A 22393-nucleotide genomic window follows, 5' to 3' on the forward strand; every position below is an offset into this window, starting at 1 on the left:
GACCTCTGGGGTGGGCCTTGACTTCTTACGGCACCTGGGACTGCCATGCCGTCTCCTTCTCCCTCCAGCACAACCTGGAGATGACGCTTCCCTTTTTACACAGCTTGTTTAAACATTAAACAGTGGCTGAGACAAGGCTGGGGTATGGACACAGAAGAAAATCAAATATATCTTGCAGGCTTTAGGAGTCCTTACCCAGAACTCAGCAGTCGTGGACAGAATGCAATCAAACAAGCCTGTGATCCTAAGGAAGATGCCTGGCAGGCTTCTTGCTTCAGCCGTGCTATGCTGAAATAAGTCCTCCAGTCTCCCATAATCATCTTCCCCTCTGAAAGAGGCATCTATTGTTTGAATCTTCCATTCTCATGGCACTAAAGGGCATTTCAGCCCCTCCAAGGCTCCCTATTTCCCAGGAACAGTCCCAGATTTACAGAAGCCATCCCTGTTTCTGATTTGATCCCGCTTTTCTTTAGGATATCTCAATTCTCCTCAGAGAAATGTTGGAGGGTATGGAGCTATGCGACTGCTGAGCCAGGGAGATAAGTAACTCTACAACCTTTGGAAGACATCTGAAGGTGTTAAGGCAGCCCTGTATAGGGAAGTTTTTAATGTTTTATTATGGTTTTATATATGTTGGAATCCGCCCAGAGTAGCTGGGCAACCCAGCCAGGTGGGCGGAGTATAAATAAGAAGAAGAAGAAGAAGAAGAAGAAGAAGAAGAAGAAGAAGAGGAGGAGTTTGGATTTGATATCCCGCTTTTCACTACCCGAAGGAGTCTCAAAGCGGCTAACATTCTCCTTTCCCTTCCTCCCCCACAACAAACACTCTGTGATGTGAGTGGGGCTGAGAGACTTCAGAGAAGTGTGACTAGCCCAAGGTCACCCAGCAGCTGCATGTGGAGGAGTGGAGACGCGAACCCGGTTCCCCAGATTACGAGTCTACCGCTCTTAACCACTACACCACACTGGCTCTGTTGTTGTTGTTGTTGTTGTTGTTGTTGTTGTTGTTGTTGTTGTTGTTGTGCAGTAGGACATCCATCCACACCACCCATGTAAAGAACTTAAAACAACTAGATACAGCCATGGCTTCCCCCAGAGAGTCCTGGGGACTGTTGTTTGTTAAGGGTGCTGGGAGTTGTTGGGAGACCCCCATTTCCATCCCATAACTACAATCCCCAGAGTTCCCTGGGAAGAGGGATTTACTGCGAAACCGCTATAGGTACTGTAGCTCTTATGCTCAGGTCCTGCATGGCAGTTTCCCACAGGCATCCCACTGGCCATTGTGAGTACAGGATGCTGGACACGATAAGCCACTGGCCTGATCCAACCTTAGTAATCTTCTTATGTTTTTTTTTTGGGGGGGGAGTACTTTTGAGGAGCGACTCCAGGTCCACTTCTTTTCAAGCCAACCTCACTTCCCCTCTGCTCTTGGCTGCCGCTCTGCAAGCTGGAACCTGTTCTTTGGGCGCCTGGCGGGATCTGGAGCAATGTCAGGGAAAGGTAGGCTAACTCCACCCAAACTTGAGGCTGGTTGGGAATGGCAGAGAGGGAGGAGGAGGAGGAGGAGGAGGAGGAATCCCCAGCTAAGGCCCATTTCCTGAATCTTTCACTGCTAGTAATGCAGGGCTGTGGTTTTAACAGCTCAGCCCCCTTCTGGAACTGATGGAGAGTGTCCTTTCCCAACACAGAGTCCTTGAGATCAGTGCAGCTGGAACAGGAGACCAGAATCTCAGAATCTTAGAGTTGGACACCGAGGGTCATCTAGTGCAGCCCCCTGCAATGCAGGAATCTCAGCTAAAGCATCCATGACAGATGGCCATCCAATCTCTGCTTGAAAACCTCCAAGGAAGGAGAGTCCGCAACCTCCCGAGGGAGACCATCCCACTGTCAAAACAGCTCTTACTGGCAGGCAGAACCAACTGATTCTGGTTTTGCAGCCATCCTCCAATTCCCCCTGCTGAATTCTGCAAGGGGCAACATTGAGGTTGAGGAGGAAGAAGATGGCAGGCAGGTGGACTGGATCTAAGAGAGAAGGCAGGCAGGTGGAGGCTGGCTTGTGGCAGGCTGAAGTTGGTGGGGCACTGCCCTATTTGCCCCAATATACCAGTCTCCGCTGCCTAAGGATGAGCTTTGGAGGGGGGAGACAAGGTTGGCATAGGGACTCAGAGGCCTGCTTTTCTTCTGGCTCCCCCCCCAGACTTCGCCCTGCCTCCGCTTCCCCGCCCCTCACAGTTGCGAATACAGCATCAGATGATATGTACTGGTTGCTATGAAGCTACACCCCCCTAGGAATATGAGTGTGGGTGGCATGCCAGGAAGCCGCAGTTGGCAAGTGACTCCCACGTCAACAGAGCTACTGAGATTTTAACCTGTGGCTGCCAGGAAATGCAGGCAGGGTAAAGAACAAGAAGACAGGAGCTGGCTGTGTCATGTTTTTTCTTTTGCTTTCCGCCCTCCCGGGTCACCTTCAAACACGGGATTCTGGGTTTGGGGGTTGTATCCCACTCATTTGCCACTAACTCTGTCCCAGGGATCCCCACAGTAGTGGCTGGTTGCACATTGGGGGAGAAGGCAGGGAGCCTGACAGTAGGTGGCGCCAGAGCCAATGAGAGGCAGAGCCAATGAATTCTAGTTTTGTCCCCCATCCTCCTCTTCCCTGCTGAGATCGGCAAAGGGAGTCTGAGGAGGAGGTTGACAGGCAGTGCCATTCTCTGGACTGGTTGAAGTAAGAAGCAAAGGCATTGAGGTTGGTGGAGTATTGTTCCATTCACCTAATGAACCATCCTCCCCTGGCTCTTTTAATACAAGCCTGCAGTAGGGTTACAAACAAGGTTATATAGAGCTCCCTGCCCCCAAATTTCTTGGTTTAGCCAAGTAAAAGTTGCCAACTTTCCTCCAGCTCCTGTGCTTCTAACAGAAGAGTGTGCAGTAATAAGCAGTTACAATCAAGGATGATGGATAGATGTGCTGGCCAAGAACATGCAGGCCCTAGAAGTGGTGAAGGCCTTGATGAACAACGTTGTCTCATTTTGTGACACTTGAGTGCAGAAATGCAACTTCTTCATGATTCCAAAACATCTGAGAAGCACCAGGTTGAGGAATGCTGGTCTTTATCAGCTCTAAACTACAGTGGTACCTCGGGTTAGAGACGCTTCAGGTTACAGACTCTGCTAACCCAGAAATAGTACCTCAGGTTAAGAACTTTGCTTCAGGATGAGAACAGAAATCGTGTGGCGGCGGCGCAGTGGCAGCGGGAGGCCCCGTTAGCTAAAGTGGTACCTCAAGTTAAGAACAGTTTCAGGTTAAGTACAGACCTCCAGAACGAATTAAGTTCTTAGCCCGAGGTACCACTGTACAGCTAGATCCCTCTCAGTTTTGCTCTTAACAAAGCCTCAGATTTATAGTTCTTACCAGGGTGTGTGTGTGTGTGTGTGTGTTGAATATGCACCTGCACTGTCCGTGATTTGCCTGACGGTTCCCAGGCATTATTTTGTCTTTGCATCTTGATTCCTGAGCCTTAAAGGAATTGAGGGTCTTTGAGAAATGCACCCTCTGCTCATCCTCTGGCAAGGGGAGAAAGGGAACGGAGCAGCAACAGACATACACCACCAATGAATTATTGCTGTCAGATTGGTGGTTAGACAGGAGAGGGTTAATGGGACCAGAAGGCCGGCTGAAAGTTGGTCAAACCTGTCTGCTGGTTCCAACCAGGCACCTCCTATTGTTAGGTAAACTAAATACTTAGGTAACTGGTTTTGTGTTGCAGGACTATTTGGGGAACAGTTCTAAACAAGTAGAGTCCCCCTCAGAAGAGAGAGGAAGACCTCCTTCTCCTCACTCCCAGCTAAGGATGAGGTAACCCAGGTGCAATCTGAGGCTGTCTCCCTAGTAAGTTTTACTGAAATTAATTAATTCAAGTTAGACATAACAGAAGCCTGCTGGATCAGGCAAATGGCCCATCTAGTCTAGCACTCTGTTCCCACAATGGCCAAATTCCACACTTTAGCCAAGAGCTTTCTTTATCTGTCGTAAATCCTCCAACACTCAGCTTCATTTGATGCCACGCCTGTTCTATTCACTGAGTCTACTCTAAGTAGAAAACCCTCCTAATTGCACTTCCGTGAGCCGAAATGCAGCTAATCCTTGGAGATTCACCCATTTCCAAATTTTGTGGGGCAGTTCTCCAACCAAAGGCATATGCAATATGTATCTAATATTAGGAGGAAGTGTGCACATATATGCATCTGTTACTGAAAATAAAATGAAATGCATTCTGTTGGGGGGAAATCCCTTTGCAAAAATGCACATGTTAGGAGGAGAAATGTGTGCTATAAAATGCTGGTGGGTTTTGTCAGGCCTTAAAAACAAAGTTCTCAAACTGACAGGGAAATGTGGCGAACTGAACGGAAGACTGGGAAAATGAGAGAAACCAAAAAGGACCGATCCGTCCATCCCTAAGTCTGAGTGAGACACAGAGAGTTAAATTTGACCTCCTCCAGACCACCTGGATACACCTGGGTATCTGATGTGGAAGGAAGCAGAGGACTTTTATAGTCTGTTGGAGAGTTTGTGCTTCTTGCCTCTGCTTAACCCAGTGCTTTTTTTATGGGGGGACGCAGGGGTACGCATACCACTAATCATTTTGTAAATCTAAGTTTTGCCTCATTGGCAGTATTTAAAAGCACTGGTTTAACCTATATATTTGCTAGCACACACAAATATTAGGAAGCACCAACAATCTCCCCAAAGACCCCCTTCCCCAACAACCAAACCCAAGTGAATGCTCTGACTCATTACCTGCTTGGAAAAGTGGGGTTGAGCATAAGAATATAGTATTTTCTAGCAAGAGCAGAGCAGGTGGGAAGGAAACAGAGATGACTCTACAGTGCCATCTTGTGGCCTCTGTTGAAATCAGCTTATTTGCCAGCCTGGATGGCCTTTTAGGAGATTTGTCCTTCTCCTGTATTCACATTGGCAGAGTTAAGCAGCAACTGGTGGACATTTGCAAGGGCTCGTGCAAGAGGATGTCTCTCACTGCTCTTCAGAAATGCACAGAATTGGGTCTGAGGAAGGAGAGGCGTGTCCGAAACCCTGGAGAGCCACTGCCAGTCTGTGCAGAACTGGGCTGGAGAAGCTGTAGCCCTCCAGATGTTGATAGACTACAAATCCCACCATCACTGGCCCTTCTGGTCAGCGCTGATGGGAGTCCAACATCTGGAGGGGAAAAGGTTCATCCCCCCTGGTGCAGACCAGCCTTCCACAATCCGCTGCTCTCCATATATTTTGGCCTACCAGGTCTATGACCTCCAGATGTTGCTAAAGTCCAGGTAAAAGGTAAAGGTAAAGGACCCCTGGACGGTTAAGTCCAGTCAAAGGCAACTCTGGGGTTGCGGTACTCATCTCGCTTTCAGGCTGAGGGAGCCGGTGTTCGTCCACAGACAGCTTTCTGGGTCATGTGGCCAGCATGACTAAACCGCTTCTGGCACAACGGGCCACAATGACGGAAACCAGAGTGCACGGAAACACCGTTTACCTTACTGCTGCAATGGTACCTATTTGTCTACTTGCACTGGCATGCTTTCGAACTGCTAGGTTGGCAGGAGCTGGGACAGAGCAACGGGAGCTCACCCTGTAGCGGGGATTCGAACCGCCAACCTTCTGATCGGCAAGCCCAAGAGGCTCAGTGGTTTAGACCACAGTGCCACTCGCGTTTCTGAAGTGCAACTCCCATGCTTGGCTACAAAGGCTGGAGCTGATGGGCATTTGAGTCTAGCAATATCACCAGGGCTACATGGCCCATTTCAATTTCTCTCAGTTTCTCGCTTTTTCCAGTCTCCAGTCTGCTTTTCCCATCTCCACATAATTTTGTGATTTATTCACTGAATCGCAGAATTGCAGAGTTTGAAGAGACACTCCAAGGGCCATCTAGTCCAACCCCCTGCAATACAGGATTCATTTCGGCTTAGTTGGTGCGGTCCTGACAGCAGCGGCAGGTCCTTTTTTGTAATCTCAGCGGGGCTGGCTGTGTGTGCCTCCACCTTTCTGTCAAATCAGCAGGATTTCACCTGGAGCAAAGCGGCTGTTTGGTTGTTGCTAACTGAGGATTCGCTCCCAGGTTCAGGAGAGGAGGGTGGGGCGGGAGTGGGGAATTCGTTTTCTTTCTTTTTTAAAGAGCCCTCGCGAAAATTCATTGGTAAATCTCGCCTAATATTCACATGTTTGTATGCTGCTTTGCCTAATGGTTGCGTTCTTGGGTTCTTTATGAGAGAGGGAGAGGGAAGAAGAGAGGCTTTAATGGTGCTTTCCTTGTCATGTACAGCAATGCGCCCCAAAGTCCGAGCGACTCGTGAGTTTGCTTCCATTTCACTCCCCGCTCACTTCCTTTGGTTCTAGGAGGAACTCAGGAGGGTCGCTCAGAAGAAAGCGCCTGTACCCAGAAATCTGCATCCGGATGACCAGTGGAAACTCCGGATGAAGTTCCTCGAGCAGGCGAAGAGTTACATCGGCGTGCCTTACGCACAGAAATACCATCAAGCTGGAAGTAAGAGCCGTTTGCTTCCCCAGGCTGCTTTGTTTTCGGAAAGCGAGGGCGTAGGAAAGGGAGACTCCCCGTGACACCAAAATACTGCTGAAATAAGCAATCCCCTCAGAACACTTTTCTTCCGTAAGGACGTCAAAAGAGCCCTGCTGGATGAGGCCAGTGGCCCATCTAGTCCAGCATCTTGCTTTCACATTGGCCGACAAGATGCCTGTGGGGATATTGCAAGCAGGATCCGAGCAAAAGAACCCCTTCCCCCTCCACCATGTAGGTTCTTCTTTTCTTTCCTTCTTTTTAAAAATATTTTTTTTTAAAAAAAAAAAAACTTTTCACATTGCAATAAAAAAACTAATCTAAACGAAAATAGTAAAAAGAAAGAAAAGAGCTGAAAGAATACACGGTCTTCTCTCACGGATATAGCCTAACTTTTATCCCATTCAGCTAAGGCTGTACCCTCCCATCTCTCACCAAGAAGCATTTTCCTTTTCCCCCAGCATCTCACTCTGGGAGCTCTCCCCTTTCCTGCCTCTCACACAGTCTTTTATCAGCTGTTGGGAGCCCCGAGATTTTCAGGAGTCCCAGTCTCTCTGTGTGTGAGAAACCCTCCAAAGGAACAGGGTTCCCCCCCCCAACACACACAAAACAGCCTCAGTGAATCCTGAGCATGCTCAGTGGCCGCAGGATGATGACTGACTGTGGTAGTGTGCTGGGACTAAAAAAACAGGCGGAAGGTCATCTAGCTCAACACCCTGCAGGAATCTGTCACCCAACATGGGGCTTGAACCCACGACACTTGAGATTATGAGTCTCGTGCTTTCCATCAAAGGCAAGGTCCTTCCTTCATACTCTGCAATGAGGAGCTTCAATGAGGACTCTGGTCATTTGCTGTTAAGGATGGGACACTGGAGTTTCTTCTTACCTGGGGTGGATCTACATGCCAGAAAAGAAACACTATAAATAAGTAAGAAATTAAATCATTAAAAGGAAAAAAAAACCACTATGGAAAATTGCTTAGAAATTGTTTTGCTCTCTGGTGCCATCTGGTGTTGCATGCTGTTTCTTGACTAATGTAGCTGAGTCCCTGGTCTGCTCATCTGTTCCCCATTGCTCATTTTCCCTCCGGACGTTCTGCTTGAGGCTGCCATTTTGCTTCAACAATATTCCACTTTCCAACTGACCTTTGCTTCAATTTCTTCCCCAGCTCCAGAATACAACTCTCCGCTCTTCCTGGACTGCTGCGGGTTCATCCGGAGAGTAATGTGGGACCTGACAGAAGAGTTTGGCTTCTGCATGGGCTTAGGAAACCAAGCTTATCAGTATGACACTCTTCCTATTACATTACCCAGCGAGGAATATCTGAAACCAGGAGATCTCATCTTCATTTCAGGAACTTACTTTGACACACAACGTAATGTGGCCTGTGATGTCCATCATACTCCTCTTCCTGTCCTTTTCTGAATGTCCCTACCATCCTTTTGCCTTTCTTCTTATCTCAAGCTCACCAATTGTCATCGGGGTTTTTGGGGGGGCGGGGATTCCATGGGCACATTTCTATTTTTCAGCAGGTGCCCTCTGAACACCTCTCTCCCTCCCACCCCCCAGGGTCAACTTCCCTGCTCCAAGAAACCAAGCAAGCAGGAGGAAACACACACTTGGCTTTGCCAAGGGAACTGGGCAAAAGCCAGATCCAATAGACTTAATCCGAGCCTTGAAAAGCACACTGAGTTGAAAAACAAAGTGGGAAAGAGTGTTGCTCTCCAAACTTCCTCCTTCAGCTCTATGTACTTTGTCAAGGGAATCAAAGGTGGTGAGGGGAGCACTGAGCATCTTTGAGGGCACCAGGGGAAGGCCTTGCAGGCACCACTTCACCCAAAAGGTGCCATGTTGGTGATATACCACATCCCCAGCAGCCATTTTATAATATGCCATACCCTCATGGCAGCCATTTTGTGATGCTCCACATCGCCCAGGGCAGCCATTTCATGACATATGCCAGCAGCACTTCCTCAAAATTCCAAATGTGCCTGATGGCCTCAAAATCTTGCCTTCGAAATGTCTTGCCACTCCATTCAGACACTGCTTTCTGTCTTCATCTGAACCCTTCAGCACACACACACCCCTCATGGGACCATCTGAATCCGCTTTCTTCCTCTTCCTAGGGCAGGCGATGAGGGGATTCTCCAGTGCCAGAATTTTGATGCATTAAGGCTCCCCTCTTCCTCACCCCTTCCAGGTGTAGCTAAACACGCCAGTTTTCAAAAGCCGCTTTCCAAGATGTACTGTACTCCTTCCCTCTCTGCAGGAAAAAGGCAGCCCCACGACATTGTCCATGTGGAAATCTGGTTGGGGTATGGAGAGCGCAGCCTAGGGGCCAGGTGGAAACGGGGCAAATCACAAGTCTTTGATTCCTTCAAGTTTGTCTCCAGCACCTATGGGGACATGGAGTACCACTTCAAATCCATCGAGACGTGGCTCCAAGGCATCTGTGTCAGGCAAGTGTCTGCCCTGTTGAATGCTGGGAGATTCGGGGCAGGCAGAAAGGAGGACTTCTCCATGCAGCACCTAGTTAAATTGGCTTTAAAAGAGAGTTAGGCAAATCCACAGATGAGAAGACTATCAGTGGCTACCAGCCATTATAACTATGTTCTACCTCTCCTGTCGAAGGCAGTAGGACTCTGAATTCCACCTGCTAGGCATTGCAAGTGGAGAGAATATTGTTGCGCTCAGGAATCGCTCATCGGCTTCCCGTGATCATCTGGTTGGCCCTTGCAAGAACAGGGTGCTGGTTTTGATGGCCCTTTCCGCTGACACAGCGATGAAGTGTTTCAAATATCCCTGCACCTAGAAAAGGAGCAGGTCAAGGAAAGGCACCCTTTCACATTGTGCAGAGAGAAAAGCGTTTCTCCCTCTCACATAACATTAGAAACTCATGGACATCCAATGAAGCTGTTGGATGATTCGCAATAGATAAAAGTCCTATAAAAAGCATATAGTTAAACTGTGGAACTCACTGCCACAGGAGGCATCAACTTTGATGGCTTCAAAAGAGGAGTAGATGAATTCAAGGAGCTACCGGTAGCTACTAGCCATGATGTCTTTGTTCTGCCTCTACTGCCAGAGGCATCATGCCTCCGAATACCAGGTGCTGGAAATCACAGGTGGGCAGAGTTGGTGCTGCAGCACTCACATACAGCTCTACCAGGCTTCCCATAATGGACATCTGGTTGGCCCTTGAGAAAACTAACTGGGCCATTGACGCGATCCAGCCGTTCTCATCTTATAGTCTTTCGATGGGCCACTCCCAGGATCCCCGCTGAAAATTCATCTTCTGTCCGTCATGCATGCTTAATTTGGGATGTGTGTGTTTCTCGCAAACTTCCCAAGCGATGCCTAGTTTCCTTGCGGCAGCCAAAAGGAAGCGGCAAGCAAGGCTTGTTTCGATCACCTCCACGGCTCTGGACTTTGCAGCCCTCCCCGGGTGTGTTTCCCCCTAACGCTCCCCGCCACCCAGCCATTGTCATTCCGTTGGCGTCGAGGACCGTATAATTTTTCATCCCCAGCACGGCGCCTCTGGAAATGGTCAACACCCACCATTGTCTCCTGAAACTCTCCCTCCCCGCTTTCCCTCTCCTCACTCCTGGTCTCCGGTGCCCTGGCCTCCGCCTGCAGATTGGAAATCAAAGGTGTCATTACAATTTCAAAGGCTCTGCCTGAGCCGCGGTTTAAGCTGCTGCTGCTCAGAGAAGAATGATGATCTGAAAAGCTCAGTTGCAACCCAGAAAGGCCAGTGAACCTGGTGTGCGTAATACCAGCTGCCGTTCTGCAAAAGTGCTTGCGGGCCTAGCAGAGGCTGGTGCATTAGACCAACCTCGGTCTGCCCTGAGCTGGACCCCACCTGCTGGTCATCTTAGTTCCACTCAGCCCAGGGGATGGCTGTGTGCTTCCTCCTGCTCCTTAGTCTCAGCATTGCCACGTAGAACCCAGCAGGGAGGAAGATGGGGACAAGCCTAGCATTTGCCAGCTCCACCCACTGTTGGTCTCCCTGCCATCTTTCCTCACCAGTATACCTGAAGGAGCGTCTCCACCCACCATCGTTCTGCCCAGACACTGAGGTCCAGCGCCAAGGGCCTTCTGGCGGTTCCCTCACTGCAAGAAGGGAAGTTACAGGGAACCAGGCAGAGGGCCTTCTCGGTAGTGGTGCCCGCCCTGTGGAACGCCCTCCCACCAGATGTCAAAGAAATAGACAACTATCTGACTTTTAGAAGACATCTGAAGGCAGCTTTTAATGTTTGATCTTTTACTGTGTTTTTGATATCCTGCTGGAAGCCGCCCAGAGTGGCTGGGGAAACCCAGCCAGATGGGCGGGGTATAAATAAATTGTTATTATTATTATTATTATTATTATTATTATTATTATTATCATCATCATCATCATCATCACCACCACCACCAGTCTCAGTGGGCACTGAGAGGGTCTCTTACAGTGACGCTGTTAAGGCAGGACTTTGGAACACACTCCCATGGCCCCAACTCAGGAGAATGAGTAGGGTCACCTGCAGATGGTCCAGATTTTGTATTACACATACAATCACATAACTGGAAATTTGGGTTTGCACAAGTAAAGGGGAATACAGCACCCTAGCTCAACAATTTATAATTTATTTCCTTGGTGTTGAGAATTTGGACATTTGAAGACTTGCCTTAAGGTCACATGATTCAGGCAGTTCCAGAGACCTAGACGTTGTTTCAGATGCTCTGAAGAATAAAGTGGTTTTGGGCCATTCCTTGTTCCTCTAGTTTGTAGACCCAGAATTGTTACATGATATCGTTAAGTGCAGGATGGGGAATGCTCTGGGTCCACACCCCGTCCTCCAGAGAGCATATCAGAATCATTATGGTATCACCATCCCACAAGCAAATCAGGTATGACTTCCCCAGAAACCAATAAGAGAGAATGCTCCATCAATACTGTAGTCTAACCTCCGCGTAAGCAAGGTGCAAGGAAATCAGGATGAATGCTCAATAAACAGGTCATCCGGAAGAAGCCTTCAAATGCAATAGACTTGCCACATATTGTAGTCAGAGGAAGAACTTAAGCTCTTCGGAATAAGGCCAAAGGCTCATCCAGTCCAGCATCCTCTTCTCATGGTGGTCAGCCAGGTGTCCCAGTGGAAAGTCTGTGAGTAGGACCTGACTTCAGCAGCACTCGCCCCACTTGCAGTTCCAGCAACTGGTATTACTCAGAGACAATTTGCCTCCGACAGTGAAGGTTCAACGTAGCCATTGTGGCTAGTAGCCATTGGAGAGTCTCCATGAATTTGACTAAGAGTTCATCCACACTTACTTTTGCTCAGGTAACAGGTTTGGGCTTTCTTTTTAAAAAAAACTACTGGATTTTATATATATATAAAATACAGTAAGAATTAGGCTATCTACAAAACAGGAATAGTAGTAGTAGTAGTAGTAGTAGTAATAATGCCAGAGAAAAAAGAGAAGAGAGGAAGAGAAAGAAAATACCCATAAGACCCTTTACCATATTTATATAATATATCCTGTAATTTTTCCACACGCAGAGAGGTAGAGACCCCCCCCCCAATCTCCCACCTTCCAGGTCCATATCTGAGTGCTGGTGTTGTTGCTGTTTTTTGCCCTGGTGAAAACTTGTTCTTTACTGCTGAATTGGAGCAAATGGCAATTCCGTGGAAAGCCCTAATTGCCATTTGCTCCAATTCAATATTAAAGAGTAGGTTTTCATGGGGGAGGCGGGGTCAGGGGAGAAAGCACCGGGACACAGTGCTTTAAAACAGGGGTCAGCAAGGTTTACCTTGCCTGGAACGGTTCACTCCAGCAGATATCCCTTTGTGGGCCCGTGATTTCCAGCATTTGCACATGCGCAGACACGATTTCTGGCGCAGCGAAAGCAAGTCCCTTTGCTGCACTGTGCCAGTTTAGCACAGCGCACGGGGACTCTTTGAGCAGGTGGCTTGGTTTGGGGGCAGCTCGTGGGCCGGTTAAACGTCCTCCATGGGCCGCTTGTGGCCCATGGGCCTTAGGTTGCCGACCCCTGCTTTAAAACGTGGACCTGTTCCTAGAAAGCACAGGGCAAAAGGTAAGAGTGGAGGAGCCCAAATCCTCTTCTTAAGCCATCCCAGTTGGTGGCCATCACTACCTTCCATGGGAGCGAATTCCAGAGTTCGACCATGGGGACCTCACACCAAAGGAATCTTGCTATGAGCATGTGCACAATCACATCAAGTTGGCTGTTGAGGTGGCGGCTTTTCAGTGCGCACTGCTGATGTGAACAGGGGCGGGACATGAACTGGGCCCTTGTGCCAACGGGGCATGCACAGAGCTCCGTACAAAACCCAGCAGGTTCCCAATGCCCTTGGTGTTGCCAGGATCTATGCACAGCTGCCCCGTGTGGTGAGCCTTTAGAACTGCAGGTGGCAGCCTTCTCTGCGAAGAACCTTCAGGCCCCGGACTGACTCCGCCCACTCAGGCTTCCGCAGCCAATTCCAAGCTCACTTGTTTTTCATTATGAGTGATGGGGAGGGGCAGAGCTTCCCCAGGTCGGGCTGGGAATGGTGCCCTGTCTGAAACACCTGGAGCGCCACTGCCAGTCAGAGTAGACAATTATGAGTTTGGTGGACCAAGGCCATCATTGTATAGATTTGTGGAGCCCTGCTGTCATTCTGCCTTCTGCTCCCAGCATTCCAGAGTGCAAAGTTTCCTGCGGCAATTTATTGGGATGCCTTGGAACAAGCTTGACACACCACTGGCACATGGTAGTGAGGACTTTTCATAATGCCCAGTGCCAGCCCTGTTCTGATAGGGCCTATGTGCTTCCATCTCTGTGGGCACCCCACTTTCCCTTTAGTTCCATCCCCTGGCCCAGTACTGACTGCCATTTTGATTTCCCACAATGCCTCTGGCTCGCATTGACCCAGGGCATTGTGGGAGGCCGGGCAAAGGCCTACCGGGACTCAGAAGGGCCCACTGTGCCCCTGCAAACCTGGAGCCCTCAAACACATGTACCACACAGTCCCCGGGGCAGAAATCAAGCCTGCTCACTAATGCAGGAAATAATTCACAATTCTAGCAACAGTTCCTAAGCAGCAGTTGCTAGGCGACTGGCCCTTGTTGATAGTGCTGAGACCTGTCTCTGAGCTGCCCAGGAAGAGGGAAAAATAGTTTGCTGCCTATAGATGCTCAGAGTGCCAGGGCTGGGCCGCCTGAGAAGCTGGTGTCGCCTGAGCACAGAGCAAAAAACACATCGAGCCTCTGAAACCCCGAGCCTGCTTGGGAAGCCTGGAGTTTGGCTGGCTTTAGACTTCCGTATGGCTCGGCTGGAATACAAACCCACCAATGCTTTATTAAAGCATTTAGGGCGTGCCAAGTTAAGGTTAGAGCTTCTGTTACTTTGCTTTCTGTTTGGGTTGGGTCTTCCTTTATCACATAGGCAAGCTGCCTTACCCTGAGTCCGACCATTGGTCTGCTTAGCTCAGTACTGTCTACACTGACTGGCAGCAGCAGCTCTCCAGGGTTTCAGGCAGGGGTCTCTCCCAGCCCTACCTGCAGATGCCAGAGGTTGAATTTGGGACCTTCTGCATGCAAAGCAGATACTCTGCTACTGAGCTTTGGCCCTTCCATTAGGAAATGGGAACGCAGAAAGCTCCCTGGTGTGGAGTCAGACCATTGGGCCATCTAGTTGTGTAGTTTCAAGGGAGAGCCCTATTCCCTTCAGGAGTTGCAGTTCCCAGAGTGGCCTAACAACCAATCCCTCTTCGCAGGGAACTCTGGGGTCTGTAGTTCTTCCATAGGAATAGGAGGTTTCCTAACAACTCTCAGCACTCTGTGCAAAACACATCTCCCTGGCTGTTTAAAGTGGTATTACTGCACTTTAAATGTATGGTGTGAATGTGGCCAGTGTATGGACTGTCCAGTATAAATCTACCACTAACATACTATTATGGCATGTGGCAGAATAAGGGATTGGGGTGGGGGTGGGGAATTCACATTTAAGGGCAAACTATGATTCACACTTTCCAGACAACACGTTGTGAACTGCCCAGAGATCTATGGATGAAGGGCAGTATACAAATTGAAATAATAATAATAATAATAATAATAATAATAATAATAATAATAATGCTGCAAACTGAAACATAGGCATCCTTCAAAATTCACACTTCTTTGAATTTTGCAATGCAGCTCTCTAGCCAAGTAATGTGTACTAAAATGCATATACCAGGGTAAGGTTTGCAGTAGAATGTATATACTAGTGAAAAGAGCATAAAACTGTATTATATTTTGGAAAATTGTTTCACAGAAATGTGTCTATGTGGCAAACCTGCATGCAAAAAGTGTGGGTGTGGGTGTGGGTGTGTGTTATTAGGATATTATTTTCCTTAAAATGCTGGTGCATTTTTAGGAGGATTTTAAAAAAACCCACAAACATCTCAGATTGGCACAGAAATGTGGAGAACTGGGTTTAAGATTTGAAAATTGAGGAGACAGAGAAGCGAAATTGACAGACCCATTCATCTCTAGGCAGTGATGGTTGGTTGGTTGGTAATGGATTGGATTTAAATCCCATCTTTTCCTCCAAGGAACTCAAGGTGGCAGGCACGGTTCTCTCCCCCTCCCCATTTTATTGCCACAACAACCCTGTAGGGTAGGCAACGCTGAGGCAGGGACTGCCCTCAGGCCACTCCGGTGAGCTTCACGGCGGGGTGAGGGGTTCAAACCCTGGTTTCTTCCACATTGGCTCCATTGCTGTCTGAACTTGCAGTTCCTCTTTGGTTGTTTTCACAGCCACTGCCCAGAGCACAGATGGGCGTCAGCCATGGAGCTCCCCAGCAAGCGATCAATCTTCAGTCTTCCAAGTGAGCAAGGCGAGGATGTGGGCGCTGAGGAAAGCAGGCCGCAGCCTCCGCTGAGGTCAGAAGAGATGGCGCTCAGACTGCAGCCCATTGCGGAGACAGTCAGCAACTTTGAACTGAGCAGCAGTGAGCAAGCAGAGGGCTTGGGCCTCCAGGGTCCCTCCGGAATGAATTCAGGGGACCTTGAGACAAACCCAGTTAAAGGAGACCGGGTTAAAGGGACTGGCCAAGCCCAGAGACAGTCTCCGGAAAGGACCCCGCTGGAGGCTGCAGGCCCAAGGGCGGGAGGCAGCGAGGTTTCGCTGGAGGGGAGCCCGGCCCAGGAGGAAGGAGGGTGTGAGGAGGGTCCTGCTTATGGCCAGGAAGCCGGCACAGAGGCGAGGCCGCCTGGGCCCACTCAGCACTCCGTCGGAAACCCACTCCCAATGTCCCACTCGAGCTTGAAGGTAAACTCCAAGGGGGCCTTAGCGGGCGGCGCTGGCAAGCGGAGGAAGAAGCGCAGAGGACGAGGAGGTAATCAGAGCCCTTGAGGGATCTCCATGGGTGGCATCAGGAGAATCCAGGAGCCTCGCTCCCCGAGGGTTAGATAGAAAAGCAGTCTCGCTTTCAGGGTGCGGGGGAGGGGACAACTGACCCTAGCAACGTCCACCTCACCTCTACTGGTTGGGCACAGGGGAATGGTGGGAGGAACCAGCTTGGGAAACCACCAAAGGAGGCAATGAGGACGAGTGGCTGAGGGAGACAAAGGGGTGGGAGCTTGTTGCAGCAGGAGGGGGAGACTCTCGTGATTCTTCACCAGCCCGACTCATCTCTGCCTTTTTGCCTCCTTCTCCTACCACCCTGCTTCATGTCCGCCTCTGATTCTGGACTCTCCCAGCTCACAAAGCCCTGCTACCTCCTCAGCTTCCAACACCTCCTCTTCCTGGTCTTCTCTGGGACTCCGTGTTGTCCCACCACCACTTCCTGGGCTCCAAGCCTTCTCCCCTTGGGGGTTCCTCAGCTGCTTCTTCCCACCATTCCTCAGTAACCGATCTGCCCATGACACCACCCTACTTTTGGCTTGGCTTGGCCTCTCTGAAAAACCTTATCCCTCATACCCTGTAAGTGGCGTCCACACAGCAGGCTGCTTGCACCCTTTTGAAAAAATTGAAACCCCCGAGGGTCATTAATCTCTTAAATCGTTACCCGCCTTCCACTTCGAGGCCTGTCCCAGGGCAAGTTACAACAATGGAGAATGCAGTTTGAAAGGGTCTAAAAACTTGCAGTAAAATATAACCCCAAAAAACAGGGCGAGGATTAGCACTGGACATAACCTTGCACCAAATGCTAATCCTACTCAGAGTAGACCCATTGAAATGCATGGACATGGCTAACTTGGGTCTGTTGATTTCAGTGGGTTTGTTCTGGGTAAGACTAGCACTGGACCAATGGGGCAGAGTCAGCTAAGTTGCTGCACCAATAGAAGCCAGCGCAACAGAACCTGCTAGCACAGCATGACTCTCTCCTCTCTCCTTCGCTTGGAGCTGCTTGGGAGGTTTGACGAACCCCCAGAACAGCGCATGGAGGAGGAGAGGCAGGATCATCCGGCCCAGATGACTTTTGTTGTCAGGCAGGCCAGCAAGACAATGTCTGAAGAGGGAGCTGCAAAAATGGCACATTATACTGTACAACTCGTGCTTCCAGTTGCCAGCAGAGAAGATGGGCAGATCGGTGGGCATTGCCAGAGGCTGATATTCATGGGACGCACCAGGTCTGCTTCCATGCATTTCATCTCAAGTGGATCAGTTTTGGCATTGTATTCCACATATCCGCTCAGCGTCTTATCAAAAAAAAAAAGGCAAAAAAAGAAAAAAGGCAGAGGCTTCGTTCTCCCTCCCCTTGCCAAGAACTTCATAAAACCGAAATCGTCCAAGTGAGACTTATAAAAGAGCAAATTAGAAATAAGGGGAAGGGGTATATAAAAACAGGTCCCATTAGCAGGCAATTTGGCTAGAAGCGAAGATGGTAGCTTCATTAATAGGGCAATTTAGCTGAGGGGTTTTTTTTAGGGGGGAGGGGCGGGTGTGTGTGCCTGCCACAAATATTTGTATGCTATAAAAATGCAAAAAGACAAAGACAAAGCCCTGTTATTTTATTTCCCTGGCAATACTGGTTTGCTAATTGTCCTATTACAGTCCTGGCAATAAAGTGGATATTGGTTTATCGCAACAGCGGAGAGTGCAGGTTGGAGACATTTGAATAAAAGGAATAGCACCTGGAACTGTGCTGAAATTGAGTTTGAAACAATGGAATAATTTGAGGCCACCTGGTAACATGAGAACATAGGAAGAGCCCTGCTGGATCAAGCCAAAGACCCATCTAGTCCCAACATCCTGTTTCCCCACAGTGGCCAATCAGATGGCTCCAGGAAGCCCCCAGGTGGGGCGTGAAGTTGGCAGCCCCCTCTCACTGTTATTCATAAGAGCAGCCCCACTGGATCAGACCAAAGGCCCCCCCTGTTTTCACAGTGGCAGACTAAATGCCTCTGGGAAGCCTGCAAGCAGGACTTGCATGCAACATAGCTCTACTGACTTGCATTTCCCACCAACTGGTATTCAGAGGCGCACTGCCTCTGCCAGCCAGACCAATTGGAGCAGGGGGTTGCCCCCCACATTGGGGGAGGGTGCATCACGTGGTGTGTCATGCCCAGTGGGACATACCGCTGGGAGAAGGAGGCGGAGGGCGGTCCTTGCTTGGCTTCCTCCTCCCCGCATGATGATTAACTTCGGAGAATCTGCTTTGAGGAGGCCTAGCAGTAGCCACAACTCAACGGTAGCCTTCCCATCAACCTTTCCCCTCCCTTGAGTGCAACATTTCAAATTCTGGACTGACAACCTTTCTCTTAACTGGAGGCGCCAGGGATGGAACTGGTGGCCTTTGGCCCTTCCCTCAAAGTTGACATACAGCTGGGACAGGCAGAGCCCAGGTTAGGGCGCAGCTAAGATGGAACCATGTGGGCTCAGGGGCGGAGCCTGGCACAAGTCTGTTGGAAACTGGATGGAATCAGGAGGAGGAGGAGGAGATCCAGAGCAGAGCCTGGTGGGGCCTAGAATGCAAATTTGACTGCTTTTCAGACTCCCAGTACTCATTTGCCTTATAGGACAAAAGTTTTGCAGGCAGAACCAATGCAATACTAGCTGGTTAGGAATCAGGGATGGAATCAGCACCTGGTAGCATTGGACAGCTCCTTGGGTCAAGCCACTTGACAGGGCCCACCATTGATTTATCTGCCCTGGCTCAGTCCTTCAAGCTGCTCTGGGTTGCTGGGTCTAGCTGCCATCTGGATTTCCCACATTGCCTGACTGCCTCCTCCCTATGAGTAGAGTATCTTTTCTGGCTTCAGTTTATATAAGATGATTCCAAACTCAAAACCTCTGCCAAAACTTTTTGGGTGGTATCCTGTTGAGGCACTGAAATTACTGAACCTCGGTTTGCCAGTTAAGTTCAATGGGTCTGCTCTGAGCGGGGTTAGAACAGGATATAACCCCTTGCTTCCCATTCTCAAATGGAGGGAGCTGCTAGTCCTCATGATGCGCCATGTTAAACACAGATTTATGCAGCATGATATCCCCAAAGAGCCTACAAGGCTTCCCAGCGCTTTGCCGGTCATGCTTAGCATCGTTACATCTCCAGTTTGAGCGCAGGATGTTAAATTTGGTAGATAGTCTTAATTTCTAATTTTTAGGGCTTCAAAAAAGGAGACATTTCAAGAGAGGACGAGTCTAAGGAAAGTCATTGCTCTTTACTGTACAGTCTAGCACCTGAACTCAGTGCTTGCTCCCCTCTTTCGCCACAACGGAAGATAAAAGCCAGAACGGTACATGCCCAACAACACAACCAGCAGCTGGTATTTTTAAAACCCAAATTAATACTTTGAATACATGACAGAGGGGGCGGGGAGGATTGTGGTAATAATTAGCCACCAAGAGAGGTGGAGAGAGAGGGGGGGGACTACAAATGCAAAGTCTGTGAGGGAGAAGGGTTGGGGGCTTATGCTTTAATAATGTGTGTCAAAATATATACAGCGAGCCTGAAAGTGCGTCTTTAATCTTGAAAGGGAAGAATCCCGGGGGACAGCCCTCTTTGATCTCCTTATGTTTGTAATTACGGAGCCTCCCAGTATTAGGCTGAGACGGGGACGTGTTTCAACGGAACAGGAGCTCCTTCCCCTCTCGCGCCTCCTGTCACTCGAGCCAGGGTTTCAGGATAAAGTGTCTCAAAATGGCTCTTAACCGCCACTGCCATTAGGGGTGGGGGGACCAGGAGCAGCAGGGGAGGTGGAGGGGTGTGTGAGAAAAGAAGCAAAAAAAAAGGAGAGGTATTAAAAAAAAATCAGCCCACAGCAGCTATTCAGACATGGCTGCTGTGTTTGTATCAAGGATATGCAGTTAGTCTCGTGTGTCCTCCTCATGCATTCGCTCGTTTTCCTCTTCCCTCCTCTTCTCTTCTTCCTTATGTGTTATGCCTTCTTAGATTGTAAGCCTGAAGGCAAGGATTGTGAGTTTTAAAAATAGAGAGACCTGCAAGCCATTCTGGCTGAAGAGCTGAGTATGATATTCCCTTTAAAAATAAAAATTCAATAATGTATTGACAGAGAGATACACAGAGAGAAAACAATGTAATTAAATGAAAATGAAAATTATACACACACACACACACACAAACAAGATACACATTTGTGTATTCTGGGGTTTATATAACGAATAACCTAAACAAACTTTGCCAAGTTAATGTTATACCCCTTATAATGAGTGGAATATAAATACTAGGGCTGTACATGCACAACAGATCTGATCCAGGGCCCTGATCCAGACCCCCAAATCACCGGGACCTGGGCTGGACCTGGGACCACCCAACCCAACCCAGACCCAGTCCTGAATCAAGCTGGGGGCGAGGCTGGTGTTTAATTAGGGCTCTCGTCGGTTTGTTATAAAACACATCTGGGGTATAACATATCCAGCTCCCTCTGATTAGCACAATGCAGGGTTAAAAAGGAATTTAGTGGGACTATGTTGTGTTGTTGTTGTTGTTGTTGTTGTTGTTGTTGTTGTTGTTAATATTAATATTTAAATTTGTGTACTGCCCTATACCCACAAGTCTCAGGAAGGTTACTATGTACCAGATCTGGTCAAATCCTGGATCCTGAACCAAATCAGACTGATTTGTGCCAACCCAGAATTCAGCAAGATTGGGTTGAGAGAGCCCCAGAACACCCCAGGTTTTTTGGGTACACCTTGAATGCTCCACTGGTGTAGCATTGTAATGGGGCGGGGGAGAAGAGACACAGGCATCCTCAATACAGAGGTTAATCAGGGGTTAAATTCAGATCAGGGCAAAAGCCGGCTCCAGCCCTCGAATTCAGGGCCGGTCTAACTGAAGCAGCTGCTAATGACAGCGCAATCTTTGCTGTTGTGCGCTTAATGTTGATCTGTGAAGGAGGAAAGTCACATAATGATAGGCTGAACGCCCTGGAGGAGACAGTAATTAATAAAGTATGCAAAATAAGAAAATAGGTAGTAGAGTGATTAAGTCATTATGCAAACCTCTGTTTGCATGGAGATCAAACTAGCTGCACACGGTGAGCCATATTGCAGCATTGCCGTCTACACAAGGATATTTGAGATGGGAGGGAGAAATTTGGATCAGTTTGCATTTAAAGCAGAGTCTAGAAAACCTGCATTTTCTGAAACCAGAAGTGAGCTGAATCAACCATCCTTCAAAAGTCACACTTCTCTGAATATTGCGTTGCATTTCTCCAGCCAACCAATGGGAACAAAAATGTATTTACTAGACAAAGCATGCATGACAAATGTGTATGTTTGTGAAGATAACATCTGGGAAAATGTAAATATTTATATCTTGAAATACTGGGTAGATTAGGCAAAACTGCAAAGAAAAATGTGTCTGTTAGGAGAAATTTGCACTGAAATACAGACAAATTTCCACGAGAATTTAAACACACACACACACACACACACACACACACACACACACATATAATCACAGACGTGAATACAAATATTATTTATTTGTGTGGCTGAAGCCATTACAGAAACCCGAAATGCATAAAACAGAATAAATTACAGTACACAGTTAAAATAATCATGAAAACCAGACATTCCATCAGATGAAAGCTTGCTCCCCTGAAGAATTTTACTGATCCTCCCCACAAACTTTTCTCCTTAAAACTGCCACTCTAAAGGCTGCACAGGGAGGGCTGGCACGTCCATTAAGGCGAACTAGGCAATTGCCTAGTTCGCCTTAATGGAGGGGGCGCTGGCCAGGCTTGGGCGGGGGGGCGGGGCAGGCTAGCAGCAGCTTCTCCGCTGTAGCAGAGAAACTGCTGCTTGCCCCCTACACCACCCCCACCTCCCGCTAAAGCAGGCTTGGGCGGGCGGCAGGCGGCGGGACGGGCAAGCAGCAGCTTCTCTGCTACAGCGGAGAAACTGCTGCTTGCCTCTCCACCACCCCCACCTCCTGCTAAAGCAGGCTTTGGCGGGCGGCGGGGGGCACCAGAAGGTGGTCTCGCCTAGGGCGCAAGAAACCCTAGCACTGGTCCTGTGCACAGGCTGCCTTTTTAGAACTGTAGAGTTGATCAGATACACAGTTGTATTCAGTTGATTTCTCAACTGGGAGATTTAAATCTTTGAATAAGGCTGCTCATGAATCCTCACAGATTGGGAAACCAGTAAGTAGCCAGGTAAATCTTCAGGCGCATTCCCCCTGCACATGGACAAATGCTCTCTTCATAGGGGATCCTTCGATAGCGTTCTTCAGCTATGGCAGAGTGCATAGACTGGAACCGCAGAACTATAAAGGCTTTTCTCCATTTGACATTTGTTGTGCTTGCTACACAGCAGGGGCGAGGAATCTGAATGGATTGTTTGGCATACCATGGGGGACATTGGGACAGGCAGGCAGGAGTGCGATCAGCA

The 22393-nt window shown here is 48.8% G+C and overlaps 1 protein-coding gene across 1 annotated transcript in view; it reads left to right on the plus strand.

The window, feature by feature from the left end:
- Positions 1-22393, plus strand: part of TTLL10 (tubulin tyrosine ligase like 10) — an 86425-nt gene that overhangs the window by 29949 nt on the left and 34083 nt on the right. Inside the window, exons 2-5 of the mRNA XM_033156298.1 lie at positions 6393-6540; positions 7739-7945; positions 8840-9029; positions 15352-15932. Of these exons, the coding sequence (XP_033012189.1) occupies positions 6393-6540; positions 7739-7945; positions 8840-9029; positions 15352-15932 (1126 nt within the window). The remainder of the gene's footprint in view (positions 1-6392; positions 6541-7738; positions 7946-8839; positions 9030-15351; positions 15933-22393) is intronic.

The sequence above is a fragment of the Lacerta agilis genome, chromosome 8, assembly GCF_009819535.1.
Source record: "Lacerta agilis isolate rLacAgi1 chromosome 8, rLacAgi1.pri, whole genome shotgun sequence".
Classification (NCBI taxonomy): domain Eukaryota; kingdom Metazoa; phylum Chordata; class Lepidosauria; order Squamata; family Lacertidae; genus Lacerta; species Lacerta agilis.